This window comes from Rhinatrema bivittatum, chromosome 4 (assembly GCF_901001135.1).
Source record: "Rhinatrema bivittatum chromosome 4, aRhiBiv1.1, whole genome shotgun sequence".
Taxonomy (NCBI): Eukaryota; Metazoa; Chordata; class Amphibia; order Gymnophiona; family Rhinatrematidae; genus Rhinatrema; species Rhinatrema bivittatum.
Window position 1 is genome coordinate 425,378,171 of NC_042618.1, and position 22,524 is coordinate 425,400,694.

Genomic DNA, 22,524 nt, shown 5'->3' on the forward strand with positions numbered 1-22,524 from the left:
ACATCTCACTTTTGCTCTTTCATTATTTTGTTTTGTATCAATATTTTCCTTATGCCCACCCTCACGCTCTGCACATTTGGATCCCCCCATATTTGAAAAACTTGGACCTGTAAATGACTTAGTCTGCCATATGCAGGTAAGTCCCAGAACGAGTCTGTCCAGAGGCACAGATCCTGATGCTTAGGCAGTTCCATCAGCTCGCATGCCATTTCTCCTCTTCTGCCACTTAGAGATTTCCTCATGATTCCGAACTAGGGTTCCTGCTCCCTTCCGGTCATGTTTGGCGATCGTGAATTTTCGCAGGCTTTCAGCAGGGCCTCCCATGCCTCTGACTTCAATTTCACTCTGTACAAGACCCTATCGATGACGAAGAGGGGTCTGAAAGGGAAAAAATACTTATATTTCACATTGCCTCCCCTTAAAACATCTGTGATTTCCTTCATGTCTCGCCACTTAGCCAATGTCGCAGTAGATAAATCCGCACACAACTCGACATTATGGGCCTCCCACTGTAAAGATCCTTTTGCCCATGCTGCCGCCATTACCACCACTTTTTGCGGGTAATCCCAAAAACAATTATGTCTCTGGGAGATTCTGCCTCATAGGCCCTCCAAGCCTGTGCACCCTTTCAATTTTTATGACAAGCTCCTCCTTCTCTGCAGCCCCCTCAAATACCAATAAGTCATTGCACAGCCTTCGCATCACCTCCACACAGGTGGTACTCGTATTCAGGCACTTCTGGGATCCCTCTAGTCCTCACGTTGTTTCTGTGTGCCTGGTCCTCCAGGTCAGCCAGTTTATTACCAAAGTCCTCTTTTATTTCCTGCAGCTCTGCATACTCTTTTTGCAAATCTTCAATTTTAGTGGCCTGATCCTCCACCTGCTGCTCCACCTCATCTATCCTGGACTTTGTCTTATTAACTTCTCCCTGCAGCTCATTCATTACCTCCAAGATCTCATCTTTACTGGCTGCAGTGTCCCATTTGAGCTCCTTGAACCAAGCTATCATCTCTCTTGCCAATCTCTCCCCTTCTTCTGTCTCAACCTGCATGTGCTTGCTTTCTCCCTCCGAGTCTGAGGGAGAGGGATTCTGTGCCAATCATAGGCCTATAGCTCACAGGTTAGAGGCCACAGCTGCCATAAAGAAACTCTTGATTTCTGCAGCTTTCTTTCTGGTTGACATGACGACACCATTATTCCAAGCACAATTCGCAGGTAGTAGGGGCTAACGGCTCTGTATGGAATGCAAAATTCAAAGCTTATGCATTCATATGGACAGAGCTCGTGGATCAGGCAGCTATCTTTGTCCGTGACTTCACCAGCTTCCCTATAGGAAATATTTTTTTTCACTCTGTGCATAATAAAGCTATGTAATCTGTTGCCAGAGAATGTGGTCAAGGCATCTAACATAGTGAGGTTCAAAAAAGGATTGGACAAGTTTCCGAAGGAAATCTCCATAAATCTCCATGTATTTATGAAATGAACTGGCTACTGTCGGAGACAGAATGCTGGGTTCAATGGACCTTGGTTTGACCCAGCATGGTACTTCTTATGTTCATTCCCAAAAGGACAGGGGGCCTTCGTTCAATTCTGGATTTGAGGAAGTTAAACAAATTCCTAAAATGCAAGAAATTCAGAATGAATTCTCTAACAACCATCCTTTCTCTTCTAGATCACGACGATTTGTTCACCACTTTGGATCTCAAGGATGCATATACACACATGCCTATTCATCTGGATCACAGGAAATATCTTAGATTCACAGAAAAAACCATTCATTACCCTTTGGTCTCTCAGCAGCCCCAATATTTTTTACAAAATGTCTAGCTGTACGATCAGCTCATCTGAGAAAAAATAATAGTTTTTCGATACTTGGATGACTGGTTAATAATAAGCAGATCCTTCAAAGAAGCCAGAACTTCCATGTTGTTTACCATTCATACTCTTCTCTCATTGGGGTTTGTTCTCAGTTACAAAAACTATTTTCTAGTACCTTCCCATCATCTGGAATTTATTGGAGCAATTCTGGATACTCAATTGGACAAGGATTTTCTATCTGCTCAAAGAATGTCCAATCTGCTAACACTGATGAATTAATTTCACAATCAGACTTCAGTCTCTACATGAAACTCATGGAACTGCTAGGTCACATGGCAGTAACAGTACATATAAACCTGTATGCACGACTTCATATGAGGATACCACAATAGCACTTCAAATGTCATTGGAATCAGCATGCACAGTTCCACTCAGAGTGCCAATTACTCTTCCATTTTGCATCTTTGATCTGGTGGAGTCAAATATGCAATCTTCTCAAGGGTCAAAGTTTCCATTCTCCTCCAACTCAAGTGTCATTAATGATGTCTATCTATCCCTTGGTTTGATTGACAAGTATGGGAAACAGAATACTGGGCTTGATGGACTTTTGGTCTGATCCAGTATGGCAAGACTTATGTTCTTATGATGGATGCATCCACTCAAGCATGGGAAGTCAACTTGGGCCAGGGAAATAAGGACAAATAAGAACAATCTTTTCGCACAAACATCTTGGAGCTCAAAGCTATTTTCAAAACACTCCTAGTTTTCAAACCATTCATAAAAGGAAACTTCCTCCAGATTCAAACAACATTGTATCAAAGTACTGCATACACAAACAGGAATGGGTTCTCAATCATATCAGAAAGCCCTAAAAATATGGACTTGGGAAATAAAGAGGAACATAAATCTCTCCACCATTCACATACCAGGACAGTCCAGCAATGTGGCAGATTCCTTGAGCAGGTCTGCAACCTCATGAGTGGGCACTCCACAGAAACATTTTTCAAAACATTTTTGAAAAATGGGGAGTTCCTCATGTAGATCTATTTGCAGCTTCCTTCAACCGTAAACTGCTCCAGGAGGCCAGACCCCAGGCTTTAGCTTTGGATGCTTTGACAATTTCATGGTCAAAAGACATAATATATGCTTTTCCACTGATATCCCTAATCACCAAAATAATTCTGTAACTGAGACAAGACAGAGCAAGAATGATTTTAATAGCCCCTTTTTTGGCCATGCCAAGCATGGTTTCCTTGGCTACAAAGGCAGTTACCCAACCAATCCATCTGCCAGTCTTTTCATACCTTCTAATTCAGTTCCAGGGCTCATTTTTCACCACATTCTTTGCTCACTAGCAGTAACAGCCTGGATGTTAAGCACCGAATGCTAGAAACCATGACAGAAATTTAAGGTAGTAATGCTTGCAGCAAGAAAGCCTCCAACGAGACAATCTATAGCTTCAAATGGAAAAGATTTACAATATGGCATTTTCCTTTAAATATCAATGCGGTTGGGGGAAAACATGCATTCCTGCAGGTGGAAATGCACATATTTTACTGCCATTTGTAATCTCTGCACAAACCCAGCCACAGGAACAAGCCCCATTGCAGTATGAACTGCCTGGTTTTAACATGGTTTAATAAATAGATCTCTAAGGAACCTAATCCGGGTAAATGAATTGTAGGTCTATATTTAGGATCCCAAATTTTAGGTACCTAGATGTAGATTAATTTTCAGCTAAAATATGATGCTCCTAAGTTTGACAAAAAATCTCCCATAAATGTAGGTGCCTAAAATTTAGGCACTAAGTATTTTTTGAAATAGACCTGAAGCCTACACTTTGTAAAATGAAAGGGGCAGGAGGGTGCATCTTCCTTTCACTTACTCCATCCTCTCTCTTGCTTAGACTTAAAAGGAGGCAACAACAATAGAAAATAAACGTGGTTTATCAATTCGTTATATTTATTTTCTAACTGTTGATTTTATGGTTTGTCAGTTGAATTTATAATGTAAGAAAAGAAATTGTGTTTAAATTTCACTGAAAATGCTTTCACTTTCTCTTTAGGCCGTCACTATGGTGCTGTTAGCTGTGAGGGTTGCAAAGGCTTCTTTAAAAGAAGTGTAAGGAAGAGTTTAACTTATAGTTGCCGTAGCAACCAGGATTGTGTCATCAATAAACATCATCGTAATCGTTGCCAGTTCTGCCGGCTCAAGAAATGCTTGGAGATGGGCATGAAAATGGAATGTGAGTTGCTAGTACAAACCTATAAATCTGTGCAACAAGTAGTAGTTTTTTACCTGGATATGATTGCCTTCCTAACTAGTACTATGACATTTTCCTCATCTATGCATATGCTTTCTCAGTAGACTTTAATAAGATTCAGTTGTGAAATCAGGTGACATGCCCCTGTGCACTTATGCCTACAATTTATTTATTTTTCTTATTTATTATTATACTTGATTAAACGCTATGCAACTAAAAGGCCCAGAGCAGCTTACAGTCCACAAAGTGTTCTTCAAAGATTAAACCCAAGGCTTGTGTTTGCCAAATAATATTGTAGAGTCCTGTAAAATGAGAGATAGTCCTACTTTGTGTAAATTTAAATAATATGAAGCCTGAAATTAAAAAATTTGCTAAAAGAATGTTTGTCAAATTTCTGAGCAATACATTGGAGGTGATCATTATTTTTAGCAACATCTCTCTGTATTCCTGCCATAGCATTGTTACGCCAATTGAAAGATTGATAACAGTGATACCACAGTACAGTGAATTGCTCTGAGGAGTCTTATCCCATGATGCATTATTACAATAACTGCAACTGTGCACACCTTCATATTCCACTACTGTATAGGCAACATGTCAAGAAGTGACAGAAGCTTTGGGTAAGCTCCTCTTGCTGGGGTCTCCATGGTATCTCTTTCTGGACTCTCCATGGTGCCTCTCTCAGGGCTTTCCGCAGCACCTCCCTCTGTGCTCTCCACAGCGCCTCCATCTGGCTTGCCTGTGGCACTTCCATCTGGCCTCTTGGCAGCATCTTTCTCAGGCTTCTCCAAGCTGCCTCTCGCGGATCTTGCTGCAGCATCTGCATCTGACCTCATGACAGTGCTTCCATCTGGTCTCTCTGCAGTGCCTCCATTTTCTGCACTGCATCTGATAGGCCAATCAGTGCTGCATCCAGAAGCCCATTCTGAATTGTTCTTTTTTAGCATTCGAGCAGGTCAATCCCAAAGAGTGGGTTATGCACCTCTGCTTGCAGATGGAGACGGAGCAACAGCTGACATCATGGCTATATAGTCCTGCCCCAACATTAGCCTATCTCCTGCAGATGGTGGACATGTATTTATCCCAGGACAAGCAGGATGCTAGTCCTCACATATGGGTGACGTCACTGACGGAGCCCTATCGCGGGAAAACTTCTGTCAAAGTTTCTAGAAACTTTTGACTGGCAGCCTGAGGCTACTGAGCATGCCCAGCATGCCATGATATTCTCTGCCACAGAGGTCTCACTCCAATCTTCGTTTTTCCGTGCTGCCATCAGCATCGCGGTTACGTCACCTTAAAATTTCAATTTTCTCCCACATTGGGTCTTACTTCACTTTTGTCACCGGACGGTGACAAAAAATAGCATAGATTTCTCATTCGCATTGATATTTTTTCTCAGAGATTCTCATCCATGGCCTCGATGCCAACATGGCATTCAGTTTCAAGAAATGTCCTACTTGTAACCGGACCATGTCAGTAACAGATCCACATCTCGAATGTGTGATCTGACTCGGAGAAAAGCATGAAATATCTTCATGCTCACAATGTCAAGAAATGACCCCAAAGGGTCGGAAACTTCGGCGGGAAAAGATGGCTCATCTTTTTCAATTACAATTAATTCCATCGCCATCCACGTCGACGAAATCCTCTCCCGCAGGAGTAACCAAAAAACTCCTAATAAAGAAACGACACGTCGAAGGATCCGGGGACGCTACCTCACCGACCCAGTCTATGTCATCGAACAGGTCAGTTTCGGAACCGAGACCAAAACACAAGCATCGACATCGTCGATCTTTGGTTTCCCCGTCGATTCCGTCCTCGACAGAACCGTCCGCGAAACGGCATAAATCTGCCGATGCTCTGCAAACCTCGGTATCTACGATGCCTTCACCTTCACCATCGACACCATTACCAGTATCCACTACTCCGGACTTAACGGTCCTCATCCAGAAGATGGTAATGGAGGCTTTGCAGAAGCAACTTCCAGCGGTCACGCCGATGCTGGCGGTCACGCTGATGCCGGCTCCATCGCCGATACCTGCGGTCACGCCGACGCCAGTCATCGAGCCGATAACACCGATGGTACAAACTACCTCGATGCCGATGAAGTCTTCGATGATTACATCACTGGTGCCTTCATCCTTCTCGATGCCTACCCCGATGAAAGACATTCCATCGATGCCAAGCTCTTCGATGTCATCGATACCGCCACTTTCCATTCCTATATCAGAGTTTTCCTTTCTTTCTTCATCAGCATCGACTATTCCATCGATGTCACAATCGATGTCCATCTATACCATTGCACCCACCATACCTCCACTTCACAAGTCAAAGGTATCGAAGCCTAAGTCATCCACTAAGCAAAAACCATCGATGACTCAACATCTTCAATCACTGCCCAAGCTTCCAATTTCAGAAGAAAGGGCACTACATGATACTCTAACCAAAAGATATCATGACTTACTATCCTCCTTACCATCTTGCCCAGAAGGAGAGCAAGTTGAGGATCTTTCACCGGAAGAACCCTTACCAGGACCCTCTGGTCCTGGTAAGGGTTCACAAAGTTACACCTCCTCACCAGATAACTCAGTATGATACTTGGTCCGACACTGACTCTGACCCCTCATCAGAGGACTTCATGTCAGACCCATCTCCACCTCCTGCAACAAAACAATCACCTCCAGAGGATTTTTCGTTCCTGCTTTTTGTTCAGGAAATGGCAGATTCTATTCCTTTCCAGATACATACAGAGCAGGATGTCAGACAGCAAACTTTGGAAGTGCTCCAATTTGTGGATCCCCGAAGCACACTCTGGCTATCCCTGTTCATGAAATTCTTTTACAACTGCAGCAACGTATTTGGGAACACCCCTGCTCGGTTCCTGCAGTCAACAAGCGGATAGAATCAACTTATCTAGTACAACCCACCTCTGGGTACCAAAAAACTCAGCTCCCCCACCACTCCGTAGTAGTGGAATCGGTGTAGAAGAAGTTCAGAAGGACAAGAGCCCATTCCTCAATACCTCCAAGAAAAGATAATAGATTTCTGGACCAAATGGGCCGCAAGGTGTTCCAAGGGTCAATGCTGAATTCCAAAATCTCAGCATACCCATTTATACATGACCCAATACCAGAGGAACCTCTGGAAACAGATGGAGGAGTTTGTGCCATCTTTACCCACACAGTATCAGGAAGCTGCACAAACTATTATAAATAAGGGCTTAGATGCGGGGAAACACGAGGTAAGAGCAGCCTACGACAGCTATGACACAGCCTCACAAGTTGCTGCATCTGGCATTGCTGCAAGATGCTGGGCCTGGCTTAAGGCCTCTGATTTAAGACCAGAGGTGCAGGATAAACTTGTCGATCTTCCCTGTCTGGGCGATAATTTGTTTGGTTCCAAAGTGCAGGATGCAGTTTCCCAGTTACGAGATCATATGGAAACTTTACGACAATTATCCTCACTTCCACATGACTCTGCTACGCATGCTACCAGAAGGCCACCACGTAGAGATGCTAGACTGCCTTTCTCAGGCAACGTAAATACTATCCCCCCACATCTAGACCAAGGCATCCTAGATCTCAACAGAGATCTCAGCAGAGACAACAGAGAGCAGCAAGGGCACCACCAGCTCCTCAAACTGGCCCTGCTACCGGCTTTTGAAAGTACATCCAGGGAACAAGGCCTCTATGTCAATCCTCATTTAGCACTACCAGTAGGAGGCAGACTGTCCAACTTCCACATCAATTAGACATCAATAACAACGGATTAATGGGTCCTATCTATAATAAACCAAGGATACCAACTCAATTTCATTTCAATTCCTGCAGATTTTCCACCGAAACACTCTCATTTCAGCGAAGATCATGTTCTTCAACTTCAACTGGAATTATCCACCCTTCTGAGAGCCAGGGCTGTCGAGCGAGTGCCCCGGACTCAGCAAGGCAAAGGTTTCTATTCCCGTTATTTCCTCATTCCAAAGAAAACCGGAGGCCTTCGTCCTATCCTAGACCTCAAAAATCTCAACAAATTCTGAAGAAAGAGAAGTTCAGAATGGTATCCTTAGGCACCATGCTTCCACTCCTTCAAAAAGGGGATTGGCTTTGTTCTCTGGATTTTCAAGATGCTTATGCTCACATTCCAATATTCCCCCCTCACCGCAAATATCTGCGCTTCATGGTGGATGATCAACATTTCCAATACAGAGTTCTACCATTCGGCCTGGCCTCTGCTCCCAGAGTATTCACCAAATGTCTGGCAGTAATAGCAGCACACTTGCACAAACAAGGTGTTCATGTTTTTCCATATCTAGACGACTGGCTCATCAGAAGTCAATCTCAACAAGGAGCTCTAACTTCTTTAAATCACACCATTACTCTACTTTACAACATGGGATTTCTCATCAACTATCAAAAGTTCCATCTTACTCCCTCTCATCTCCTCCAATTCATAGGAGCAGAATTGAACACCATCCTCGCAAAAGCCTTTCTCCCCGAGGATCGGGCAGTTCTCACAGGACAAGCAGGATGGTAGTCCTCACATATGGGTGACGTCACAGGACGGAGCCCAATCACGGAAAACTTCTGTCAAAGTTTCTAGAACTTTGACTGGCCCCTACTGGGCATGCCCAGCATGGCACTAACCCTGCAGCCAGCAGGGGTCCCCTTTCAGTCTTCTTTTTCCACGCAGCAGTAGCCTTGTGGTTAAGGAGCTCTGACCACATTCCTGACAGGAATTTCTTCACAGACTTCTTTAAGTTTAAATTTGCCCCACAGGGGTCCCTCCTCTTTCTTTACTCAGCCCGCGATACTTCGGTAAGTTTTTTGCCGTTTTTCGTCGATTACCGTCGAGTTTGGCCCTCGCGGCCTACTGGCCGTCGACCGTACCGCGGCTCAATTTTTTCCCATGGCCATGGCGTCTGGTTTCCGTCGGTGCCCAGATTGTACGCGCACCATGTCTATCACAGACCCTCATAGAGTCTGTGTATTGTGTTTAGGTAGTGAGCATGACGTCCTGACTTGCACCAAATGTGCCTTGATGACACCTAAAGGTCGCAAAGCCAGAATGGAGAAGATAGGACTCCTTTTCCGTGCTCACACCCCGACGCTGTCCATCGCATTGACGTCTTCGGAACCGGCACCGTCGAAGTCGCACCACCTTCGACAATCCTCCGGTGACCGTCCACCATCGACGTCTCCACGGCCATCGACTCCCGTCCCTTCCCCCCGAAGATCGAGGGGATCGGAGGGAGAAACATCGCCATCGGCATCGCAAGTCTCGGACCCTCGAGGAATCGAAGTCATCGACCTCGATACCGTCCGAGCCTCCATCGAAGAAGCCCCGGCCAGGAGCTGCACCGTCCACTCCTGCGACCGAGACATCGAGGCAACCCTCACCTGATCGGGGTTTGGGAGTCGCGATTCCGCCTGTAAAGGTGGTCCCTCCAGTTCTGCCTCAGCCTCCCTCTTCCGTTTCGGAGCCGGATCTTGTTACCCCAGGTCTCCGGGAAGAACTAGACTGGCTGGTCCAGGAGGCCATCGACAAGGCGATGCAAAGGTTCCAGGTCCTTCCGGCACCGACTCCGGCGCCGAGAGTGGAACCGGTCACCGACCCGATTCCAGCAGCGCTGGCACTGCTGCTTTCCCGGATGGAAGCGCTCATGACCGCCCTTCCACTGGTAATTCCTGGGTCGCCGACAGCCCCGGTGCGCTCCCCGATGACAGCTTCATCGGGAGGAGAAACACCATTCCGCATTCCTCCTTCGGGAGTTGTGCCTCAACCATCGATGCCGTGTTGTCCCTCGCCACCGACTCATTCATCGGGGGCGATACGCACATCGGCGCCATCGATGCCGGCACCGATGCCCGCCAGGGCATTCTCAGTGCCCCTGGTGATTCCTTTGATTTTCTCGGAGCCTCAGCCGGGACCTTCAGGTATCCAACCCCCCTCCTGGTCCTACAGATCAGCCCGCTGATCCTTATGACACCTGGGGGGATGACACATCCACAGACACCGATGATTTACCTTCACCACCCTCTCCTACTGAAAGTAGAAAGTGTTCTCCTCCAGAGGACCTCTCTTTCATCAATTTTGTGAAGGAAATGTTGGAATTGGTCCCTTTTCAGCTTCAGACGGAGCAAGATGATAGGCACCAGATGATGGATCTTCTCCAATTCCTGGATGCCCCTAAAGTGATCACTTCCATTCCAATTCATCAGGTTTTTCTTGACCTTCTAAAAAAGAATTGGGAAAATCCTGGATCCATTGCTCCAGTACATAAAAAAGCTGACTCTACTTATCTCGTACAGTCAGCACCTGGCTTTCAAAAACCTCAGCTTGACCACCACTCAGTAGTGGTTGAATCAGCCCAAAAGAAAGCAAAAAGGACGAAGCCTTACTCATCTATACCTCCTATCAAAGAACACAAGTTCTTAGATAATATTGGTTGGCGAGTATACCAAGGGGCCATGCTTATCTCCAGGATAGCTTCTTATCAGCTGTACATGACCCAATACAATAGGGTCATTTTCAAGCAAATACAAGATTTCTCTGAAACCCTGCCTGAACAATTCCAACAACACAAGCCCTAGTAACTAAGAGCTTTGAAGCAGGAAAACATGAAATTAGAACAGCTTATGATATTTTTGACACTTCCACTAGAGTGTCTGCAGCTGCCATTTCGGCAAGACGCTGGGCCTGACTCAAGTCTTCTGATCTTCGCCCAGAAGTTCAAGACAGACTTTCTGACCTGCCCTGCTTAGGGGATAATCTATTTGGAGAACAAATTCAACAAATAGTTGCTGAATTAAAGGACCATCATGAGACCCTCAAACAGCTCTCATCGATACCTTCTGATTTCCCTTCTAAACAGCCCTTCAAGAAGGACTCTAAGAAATCATTCTTCTGTACACGGAAGTATTATCCCCCACCAACAAGATCCAGACCGACGAGGCCTCATCAAAAATCTCAGCCTCGCCAGCCTCGAAAGCAAAAACCGCAAGCAGCTCCCCAGCCAGGGCCTGCTTCGGGTTTTTGACTTCCACTTGCAGAGCGGAAGCCAGATCCCTCTACAAAGCATACCAGTGGGAGGTCGATTAGGTCACTTTCACGAAAAGTGGCACTCAATCACAACCGACCAATGGGTGCTAGCAATCATCGCTCAGGGTTACCACCTAAACTTCTTAACTCTTCCACTGGACTCCCCACCTCTGCAAACATGGGGACTAATCGGCCACTCTGTCCTTCTGGAGCAAGAGGTTTCCCTCCTCCTCCAGTCAAACACAATAGAACCTATCCCTCTTTCACAGCAAGGCCTAGGATTCTATTCCCGGTACTTTCTGATCCCAAAAAAGTCAGGAGGACTTCATCCAATTCTGGACCTACGAGCCCTCAACAAGTACCTTCAAAGAGAGAAGTTCAAGATGGTAACCTTAGGCTCTCTTCTACCTCTACTACAAAGAGGAGACTGGCTCTGCTCTCTAGACCTCCGAGACGCTTACACCCACATTGCGATAGCTCCGGCTCATCGCAAGTATCTCCGCTTTTTAGTAGGCCAAAAGCACTACCAATATCGAGTGCTCCCTTTCGGCCTAGCATCGGCACCACGAGTTTTCACCAAATGCCTCGTAGTTGTCGCAGCTTTTCTCAGGAAGGGAAGGTGTCCATGTCTACCCCTATCTGGACGACTGGCTGATCAGGGCCCCAACCCAGCAAGTTGCTCGGTCCTCCGTGAACCTGACCATTCACACTCTAATATCTCTAGGTTTTCTTGTCAATTACGAGAAATCCTATTTAGTCCCATCTCAAACCTTGTCGTTCATTGGAGCAGACTTGGACACCTTACAGGCAAAAGCCTTTCTCCCTCAGCAGCGAGCTCAAACCCTCGTGTCTCTAGCTCACCAGTTGCAGTCTCAACACACAGCAACAGCTCGCCAATTCCTCGTCCTGCTGGGACACATGGTGTCCTCAGTCTATGTGACACCAATGGCCCGCCTGGCCATGAGAGTCATGCATTGGACTCTGAGGTCACAATGGATTCAAGCCACTCAGCCTCTGTCAACCATTGTTTACATCACCAACGTACTCAGTCTATCTCTCGCCTGGTGGAAAGATCACACCAATCTCCTCCAGGGATTGCCCTTTCATCTCCCAGATCCTCAAATCATTCTCACCACCGACACTTCCAACATCGGTTGGGGAGCTCATGTAAACAATCTACAGATGCAAGGATCTTGGTCTCTAGAGGAAGCCAAACACCAGATAAATTTCCTGGAACTTCGAGCTATCCGATATGCTCTCAGAGCTTTTCAGGATTGCCTATCAAATCACGTAATCCTGATTCAGATGGCAACCAGGTGGCCATGTGGTACATCAACAAGCAAGGCGGCACAGGCTCCTTCCCTCTGTGTCAGGAAGCTGTGCAGATCTGGGCGGAAGCGCTCTCCCGCTCGATGTACCTCAGGGCCACCTACTTGCCGGGAGTGAACAATGTCTTGGCAGACAAACTGAGCCGTGTATTCCAACCGCACGAGTGGTCGCTCAATCCATCGGTAGCGAACTCTCTCTTCCAGCAATGGGGGTATCCCCAAATAGACCTCTTTGCGTCCCCTTAGAACCATAAAGCGGAAAATTACTGCTCCCTAATTCGGAGCAAGCACTCTCGGCCCAGAGATGCATTCTCCCTCATGTGGCAACCGGTCTGCTTTACGCATTCCCTCCACTTCCTCTTCTCTCGAAGACTCTCGTGAAGCTACGTCAGGACAGAGAGACCATGATCCTGATAGCACCTCACTGGCCACGCCAAGTGTGGTTTCCCATACTCCAGGATCTCTCCATCCACAGGCACATTCCCTTGGGAACGGACCCGCATCTGATCACTCAAAACGACGGATGCCTACTCCATCCCAATCTTCAAGCCTTGTCCCTGACGGCATGGATGTTGAAAGGTTAATCCTTCAACCACTTAACCTTTCCGAATCAGTTTCTCGTGTCCTGATTGCTTCATGGAAGCCTTCCACAAGAAAATCTTATTCCTATAAATGGAAAAGGTACACATCATGGTGCACTTCGCAATCCCTTGATCCCTTTTCCTGTCCAATCTCTAAATTCTTGGACTATCTCTGGCATTTATCAGAATCCGGTCTAAAGACCTCTTCCATTAGAATGCATGTCAGCGCGGTAGCCACCTTCCATAAAGGAATCGGGGATGTCCCTATTTCGGTACAACCCCTCGTAACACGATTTCTTAAAGGTTTGCTCCATATCAAACCACCTTTACGTCCTCCGGCCCCTTCTTGGGACCTTAATCTGGTTCTCGTTCGGCTCATGAAACCACCTTTCAAACCTCTCCACTCCTGTGACCTTAAAATATCTCACATGGAAAGTGTTATTCCTGCTAGCTATCACTTCTGCTCGCAGGGTTAGTGAGTTGCAGGCCCTAGTCACCTATCCGCCTTACACTAAACTCCTGCAGGACCGGGCGGTATTCCACACTCACCCTAAGTTTCGGAGTTTCATATTAATCAATCCATCATACTACCTATCTTCTTTCCCAGGCCTCACTCCAACCCAGGGGAACAGACTCTGCATACCCTTGACTGTAAAAGGGCTCTAGCTTTCTATCTAGACCATATGGTGGCCCACAGGAAGAGCACTCAATTATTTGTCTCTTTCCATCCAAACAAATTAGGACAACCTGTGGGTAAGCAGGCTCTTTCCTCCTGGTTGGCGGATTGCATATCTTTTTGCTATCAGCAAGCAGGCATTCCTTTTCAAGACCGTGTTAAAGCACACTCTGTGAGGGCCATGGCGACTTCAGTAGCACACCTACGATCGGTGCCGCTTCCTGACATTTGTAGAGCTGCTACCTGGAGCTCACTCCATACTTTCACAGCCCACTATTGCTTGGACAAAGCCGGAAGACAGGATTCCATCTTCGGCCAATCTGTCCTCTGTAACCTTTTTCCAACATGACGTACCAAGACCCTTCCACCTGCCCGGTAGGGTTCCGGATGCCCTCTACCAAATTCCACCCCAGTTGTTGTGCCTGTTGCACGCTGTTGGGTACATTTGGTGCATGTTCGGACATCCTCAGCTCAGTACTCACCCATATGTGAGGACTACCATCCTGCTTGTCCTGTGAGAAAGCAAATGTTGCTTACCTGTAACAGGTGTTCTCACAGGACAGCAGGATGTTAGCCCTCACGAAACCCGCCCGCTGCCCCGCGGTGTTGGGTTCCTATTATTTTATTTTTTCGGCACTACCTGTAGCTTTCAAAACAAGACTGAAGGGGACCCCTGCTGGCTGCAGGGTTAGTGCCATGCTGGGCATGCCCAGTAGGGGCCAGTCAAAGTTCTAGAAACTTTGACAGAAGTTTTCCGTGATTGGGCTCCGTCCTGTGACGTCACCCATATGTGAGGACTAACATCCTGCTGTCCTGTGAGAACACCTGTTACAGGTAAGCAACATTTGCTAAACACTATCTCTGTTGGCAAACTTGATTCACTCAAAGAAAACAGCCACAGCTCATCAGCTTCTAACATTATTAGGCCACATGGCCTCCACAGTGCATGTTACTCCTATGGCAAGACTAGCCATGCGAATAACTCAGTGGACTTTAAGATCTCAATGGATCCAAGCCATTCAACCACTTCATTCTCCAATTCAAGTCACACACCAGTGACGCTCATCTCTGCTTTGGTGGGTGAACAAGGACAATTTGCGCAAGGGCCAAACCTTCCAGCAACCAGTCACACAAATAACTTTAACTACAGATGCATCCACCTTGGGTTGGGGAGCTCACATAGACGATCTAGAAACTTGGACAAAACTCGAAGCAACATTTCAAATCAATTTCCTAGAGCTTCGAGCTATACGTTATGCGCTGCATGCGTTCAAGGACTGCCTTTCACACAAGACTGTTCTCATCCAAACGGACAACACAGTAGCCATGTGGTACATCAACAAACAGGGAGGTACAGGCTCATATCTCCTTTGTCAAGAAGCTGCACAGATTTGGGGCTGGGCCCTGAACCACTCAATGTTTCTTCGGGCCACTTATCTGGCAGGAATTCACAATGTAGTAGCAGATCGACTCAGTCGTCAGTTCCAACCGCACGAATGGTCTCTGGATCCCTCAGTAGTGACCAGGATATTTCAACGTTGGGGACAACCAACAATAGACCTCTTTGCATCACATCTGAATCACAAAGTGGACAACTTTTGTTCTCTACACACACAGAACAATCAGCCAGCCAAGGACGCCTTTGCTCGCCCTTGGAACTCAGGCCTACTATACGCGTATCCTCCGATACCGCTCATAACCAAAACTCTAGTGAAGCTACAACAGGTCAAAGGGGTCCATGATACTCATAGCCCCATATTGGCCTCGACAAATGTGGTTTCCCACACTTCTAGACCTCTCAGTCAGGGATCCCATTCGCCTGGGAGTAGCACCCAGTCTCATAACTCAGGATCAGGGTCTGTTGCACCATCCCAACCTTCAATCCCTCTCACTAACAGCTTGGATGTTGAAAGCTTGATTTTACAACCACTCAATCTTTCATCCAATGTATCCCAAGTTCTTATAGCTTCACGTAAACCTTCCACACGAAAGAATTATTCTTCCAAATGGAAAGATTCACTTTGTTTTGCAGGCAGAACCATATTGATCCTTTCACTTGCCCCACTACTTCTCTTCTAGACTACTTATACCATCTTTCAGACTCTGGTCTGCAAACTTCATCTGTAAGAGTACATTTAAGTGCAATCTCAGCTTACCAAAACAAGTTAGGAGATGCACCTATATCCACACAACCTCTTGTCAGTCGGTTTATGAGAAGTTTAACGCACCTTAAACCACCAATTGGGCCTCCAGTCACAGAATGGGACCTGAATCTGGTTTTAACAAGACTCATGCGTTCTCCTTTCGAACCTATAGATTCCTGTGATCTTAAATTCCTCACATGGAAGACTATCTTCCTCATAGCCATCACCTCGGCTAGGAGGGTTAGTGAGTTACAAGCACTTGTCACATATGAACCTTATGCAAAGTTTCTACATGACAGAGTGGTTCTCCGTACACATCCAAAATTCCTTCCCAAGGTAGTTACGGAATTCCACTTGAACCGTTCATCAATAGTTTTACCCACATTCTTCTCAAGGCCTCATTCTCACCAAGGAGAAACAGCCTTACACACCTTGGACTGTAAACGTGCTCTATCCTTTTATTTAAACCGCACTGCAGTCCATAGGTAATCCAATCAACTTTTTGTTTCTTATGATCCAAACAAACCGGGTAAAGCAGTGGGTAAACATACTCTATCCAATTGGCTAGCAGATTGCATACAGTTTTGCGAGTAAAGGCACACTCAGTAAGAGCAATGTCAACTTCAGTAGCACACTATCGTTCAGTGCCAATCATTGACATATGTAAAGCAGCAACATGGAGTTCTCTTCATACCTTTGCAGCTCATTACTGTTTGGACAAACAAGGACGACAAGATTCAGCCTATGGATAATCTGTCTTAAAGAACTTGTTTCCAGTTTAACCCCAACTCCTTCTACAACCAACCTGCTATGATCTTCGGCTGACTCATTTCAACAACAATGCTTCGGTGTTACTTCACTACAAAATGACTCAGCCTCTAGCTTGCTAATCACCCATATGTGAGGACTAGCATCCTGCTTGTCCTGGGATAAAGCAAAATTGCTTACCTTGTAATAGGCGTTATCCCAGGACAGCAGGATGTAGTCCTCACGAAACCTACCCTACCTACCCCTCCACCCGCCACCCGCGGAATTGGGTCTCAAATTTTTCTTAATTTATTTTTGCTAAAGCTTATGGCTACCTACGAGACTGGAGTGAGACCCCTGTGGCAGAGAATATCATGGCATGCTCAGTAGCCTCAGGCTGCCAGTCAAATGTTTCTAGAAACTTTGACAGAAGTTTTCCCGCGATAGGGCTCCGTCAGTGACGTCACCCATATGTGAGGACTACATCCTGCTGTCCTGGGATAATACCTATTACAAGGTAAGCAATTTTGCTTTCCATTCAGGAGATTGCCTGTGAGTAAAAAAAAAAAAAAGAAAAGAAAAGAGAAAAAAGTTGGAAAGGAGATATCGGAAACACGAGATGTCTGTGTAGCACTGCTTGCCTACTGAGGTGATACCATGCAATCCCTCCCTCAGTAGTTTGCCTTCAGTCCAGTAGCCTTAACTAACACAGACCTAAATTCCAATGAGCGGTTGCAGGCTGAGAGAGGCTCAGCGGTGAAGGCTTTAGCTCTCTCTCCCAGTAGCCAGGACCCATTCCTGCTCTCAACCAGGGAGGGCTGAGCTCAGGTAAATGTTTTTTTACATGACAGCGAAAATAAGTTGTCCCGTTCACATCTCTGGGGAGTTCTGTAAGGTGAGGAAAGAGTGCAGGTTTGGCAGGTTGAACAGCCTTTTGGCTAGGTGCCACTCCCAGGCTTCTCCTATTTTGGCACATGGTAGGCTGCGGGTGGTTTTGGTGCTTTTTCTTGCAGGCTGTTGGCACACGCTTGCACATCTGTGTGGATGTCCGTTCTTGTCTGTGCATCCAGTTTAGGTATCATTACTGGTTATCCAGTTTGCTTGGATGCACATTTTTTGTATGACCGTTTTGGGCACATTTATACGCATGGTTAAGCTAGGCACAAGCCTTCATCAGTCTGTACGCTTACAGCATGGAGCCTGTGGCGAAGCATCCTAAGCACCTATCTATCTGTAATGCATGCCTCATCAGGGCCATTCAGCCAGAGCTTTCTTTAAGCCTGTGTCAGCACTGCCTGGATGCTCGGGGAAATTTGCCTCCCCCTGATTTTGTTGGCGATGATCCATCTCCTCAGTCTGAGGGGAGTGGGACTGAGGGAGACACTGCAGGGGTGTCCCCTCCCTTGATTGACCCAAAAAACAAAACGGAAGTTGGTCTAGAGTAGCCACAGATGTGAAAAAACAAGACCAATGCCTTGGAAAGAGAATTTATTGAATCAGTAACGCCCGACTCTGGCCGAGTTTCGCCTTTTTGGCTGCATCAGGGGCTGTAAAAAGTAATAATTAAACATTTATTTACATATATATATTACCATAGTTAAAAACAAATTAAAAACAGATTAAAAATAAAATTAAATCAACCCAATACATAAATTAGATTAAAAGATTCATCCACTTAAAAGGAATTCCATATACATGCATAGAGTGTCCAGTATGAGGAGGAGAGTCAACATAACACATGTATTTGATAGGAACAAAGAAAGTCATACAACACACATAATTTGAAAACAAAAAGAAAAATATAATTAGATCAAATGTGATCAAAACTTAAAATTTAAATACAACAGTTACCTTACGATTGCATAGTATACAAATATGACAACATTCACATTTGTATAAAGTTGTGAGTCTCAGCTAGAAAATAAAATAAATATATAAATTAGATGTTTGAGAAGATCTGCAAGATATTAAATCCAAAAAATAAAAATATAAATTCAAAAAGTATAATTATGTTTACATGAAGATAAAATAATTTTTAAATTTATGATAACTAATTTGTTTTTAACTATGGTAATATATATGTAAATAAATGTTTAATTATTACTTCTTACAGCCCCTGATGCAGCCGAAAAGGCAAAACTCGGCCAGAGTCGGGCGTTACTGTATCAATAAATTCTGTTTCCAAGGCATTGGTCTTGTATCCCTCCCTTGATTGATCCACAGGTCGAGTCCTCAGGGGACACTGGCTTGCAGGACGTCAGGTTCAGGCCTATGAGGCCTAGAATGGGCTTGTCCTCTTTTTCTTCCAGTCATTGCAGAGGTTTCTACAGGGCCGGTCATCTGGAGCGGCAGTACCTACTAAGGTAGCTCCGTGCACTCCAAGTGCTCCTCTGCCTGTCTCCACGGTCAAGCACCGTGGTGCAGTGCGGTCAGACAGATCTCAAATGCAGGTGGATCAGGATGATACCAATGATGATGGGAGTGACTCTTCTGGCGAGGAAGGGGACATTCTCCCAGATTTGGAGCCATATAAAATATCTCAGACCCTGAAGACTCTGGGCCTGTGTTATTATTTGTGATAATTGTGGGTGGATCCTTGGGCCGGTGGCAGATGACCACGCCCCCGGGGGAAGATCCCGAGAGGGACCACCGGTCAGGCTCAGAGTTGGGAGACAGACACACACTAGTTCTTTTATTAAACTGTTTTAGAGAACCACCAGAGGTGGCAGTAGTGAGCTGGAAGAGCCCGGCTGGGCTGTAGTCCCTCAGGCACTGGAACAGCGATCCCAGGATGGCTGAGCTGTAGAGAAACTGAGATAGTGAGTAGGCAGAGTATGCAGAGTTCAGGAACAGAACCTTGATGTTAACACTCACACAATATTCTCTTGGAACAGCCCAGGAGCTGGAATGAAGTAGGCCCTCGAGGAACGAGTACCTGGTTCCAGGGAAAGCTCTGAGAGAGAGATGGTAACTCACTGGTGTTGTAGGCAGCGGTGACTTCCTGGCAGAAGTTATATTCGGTAGCAGGTCCGGGAATGTGGGCCCTCGAGGAGAGAGTACTGGTTCCAGACTGCGACCTGAAAAGCAAGAGAGAGAGGCCCCCGAGGAGCGGGTACCCCTGGTAAAGTCCGAGGAGGCAGAGTAGCAAGGTAAGCGGAGAGCGAATCCCATCCGCAGCGATACCTGGAGGCAGCTAGGTAGGAAACCCTTTGCTAACTCGATTAGCTAGCAAAACAAGAGACCTTAAATATCTGGCGATGATGACGTCATCTCAGGGGGACGCCCTTGGAAAAGGTTTGATGTTTGTACATCATTAACATATTCAGGTATCTGAAGGTCTGTATCTTATCACCCCGCACCTCCTCTCTTCCATGGAGTTATGGTTCTTGGTGTTTGGGTGGATCCTTGGACACTATGGCAGCTGACCACGCCCACAGGGGGCAGTCCCGTGAGGGACCACAGTGTCAGGCTAAACTCCGGACAGACAAACACAGATTTGAATCTTTTATTAAACAGTATATGGTGGCAGTAGGGAGTAGTGGTTGTAGAGCCCGGCTGGGCGCGTCTCTCACAGAACGCTGGAAACGGATCCTCTGTAGGCAGTGCTGTAGTGGAAAGAGACTGAGAGGGCACCAGAGCAGAGGGCAGGCCCTCGAGGAGCGAGTACCTGATTCCGGTGAAGTGGTACTATAGAGAGAGATGTTTCTGTACGCACAGATGGTGACTGTAGTTAGTTCTTCCAAGTAGAAGGTAGAAGTTGCAGGCAGCGACACAGGGAACATGGGCTTTCGAGGAGCGAGTACCGGTTTCCTGATAGCACCTGAAAAAATCAGAGAGGCCCCCAAGAAGCGGGTACCCCGTTAGTGAACCCAAAGGGTAGTAAGAGTTCCAGTTAGAGCTGGAGTGGCAGAGTAGCTTAGGAACGGAGAGAGAATATAGTAGGCAGATATACCCTGGAGTCGTGACGTCAAAACAGGGGGACACCCCTGAGGTTCACACCAACCTGGAAATAAAGATGAGGGCGGCGTGCACGTGTGCGCCCTAGAGGTACCTTGAAGGAGCATGGTGGGAGGCAGCACCAAAGCCGGTCCGGGGACACCGGAGAGGTCGGCAAACAGACGCCGCGGCGGCCATCAGTCCAAAGTGAGCGGGAGGAGCCGCAAGTAGAGAGAGGTAGGCGGGGCGAAGCTGTCGAAGACCGATGGACGCAACACAATGTATACATATTCATATCCTTCAGTCTCTCCTCATAGGTTTTCTGATACTGACCGCACACAATTTTGGTAGCCCTTCTCTGTCAACATGATTAATAGCAGTTTATGGACTTCTCCCTCTGGTACTTATCCAAACCTTTGTTAAACCCAGCTATACTGACTGTCTAACCACATTCTCTGGAAATGAATTCCAGAACTTAATTGTGCGTTGAATGAAAAATAATTTTCTCCAATTTGTTTTAAATGTGCTACTTTCTAACTTCATGGAGTACCCCCTAGTCCTTGTATTATCCGAAAGTGTAAATAACCGATTCATATTTACCCATTCAAGTTCTTTTATGATTTTATAGACCTCTATCATAAACCCCCCCTCGGCCATCTCTTCTCCAAACAGAACAGCCCTAACCTTTTTAGCCTTTCTTCGTAGGGAAGGTGTTCCATGCCCCTTATCATTTTGGTTTCCCATCTCTGATCCTTTTCCAGTGCAACTATATCTTTTTTGAGATGTGGTAACCAAAATTGCAAACAATATTCAAGGTGCGGTCTCAACATGGAGCAAAACAGAATGTGAAAGTTATCAGATGATGTGTGAAAGTTAGCAGTTGATGGTCTGAGAGGGAAAGAACTAAGATCAAGAAGTCTGAGAGACAGTAGTTGGATGAAAGAACTAGGTCAAAGCACTGGTCATGCTAAAGAGTAGGGGTGAGAGAGCAAAGTTGGAGATCAGATGAGGAGGTAAAGGCAAGGAGTTTTGAGGAATAAGAGTTAGAGAGGTCATCGGCATGGAGGGTGAGGTCTCTAAGAATAAGGGAAAGACAAGATGGTTCAAGGAAGAAGGAAAGCCAAGAATCAAAGTCAAGTCAGAAAGGAGAAGGGGAATTTATTTGGGGATCTACCCAGAGAGGTAGTGGGGTGAATGGGTGAATAGAGTGGGCCTCAAAGGAGGGTCTTGCCTTGGAGGGCAAGAATTGGTATTGATATTTTTAGCTGAGATGAAAAGAAGAAGGAGAACATGGAGAAGAGAAGTGGCGGTGTGACTTGGTTGAGATGCTTTCAGGGGGAGTGGAGGTGGCTGGGTGAGAGGAAGAAAACTTTGAAACTCAAGAGTAATAAACAGGGCAGGAAACAAAATGGCAGGTAAGGTAAAGGATGTAGAGAATGGGGACTGTAATAACTAATGATGTCAGTTGGGTTTTCCGTCATTAAGCAGGCTGAATTAGCCATGCTATTTGGGAGTCGTCACCGACAGCGCTCTCGCGGACATTCTGTTCTCTGAGTCAAAGTTCTGATTTTGCTGTGCCTGTATGGCTCTTCCTGCACAAAGTGCGTACCGGTCTCTTCAGTTTTTATTTTCTGCGCTCGGGCACTTCTTCAGTCTTTTTATTGTTTTTCTTATATTTTCGTGCTAGTGAACCCCAAACAGCACTTTTCAGTGCTGTTATGTCTGGGAAAAAAACGGGCTTCAAATATTGTCAGTGAGGACACATAATGTCCGTCACTGACAATCATAGTTTCTGTTACATCTGCCTGGGTCCTGACCATGACCAGGCGAAGTGTAAGGATTTTAGCTGCATGTCTCCTAGGGAGAGGAGACAGAGGGCAGAAAAGATAGCAGGCCTTTGGGACCAGGAGGGCACCTCGTCCGCTTCGGGTAGCTATGCACCCCTCCGTTCATTCCTCCCCAGGTCTAAAATCTGTTCCTCGTGATGTTTCAA

General features: G+C 46.1%; 1 protein-coding gene across 4 annotated transcripts in view; it reads left to right on the forward strand.

Annotated features, from left to right (window-relative positions):
• NR2C2 (nuclear receptor subfamily 2 group C member 2) overlaps nt 1-22,524 on the forward strand; it is a 380,432-nt gene that overhangs the window by 206,706 nt on the left and 151,202 nt on the right. For all 4 annotated transcript variants that reach the window (XM_029601391.1, XM_029601389.1, XM_029601390.1 and 1 more), the window contains one exon: nt 3,884-4,063. In XM_029601391.1, the coding sequence (XP_029457251.1) occupies nt 3,884-4,063 (180 nt within the window). The remainder of the gene's footprint in view (nt 1-3,883; nt 4,064-22,524) is intronic.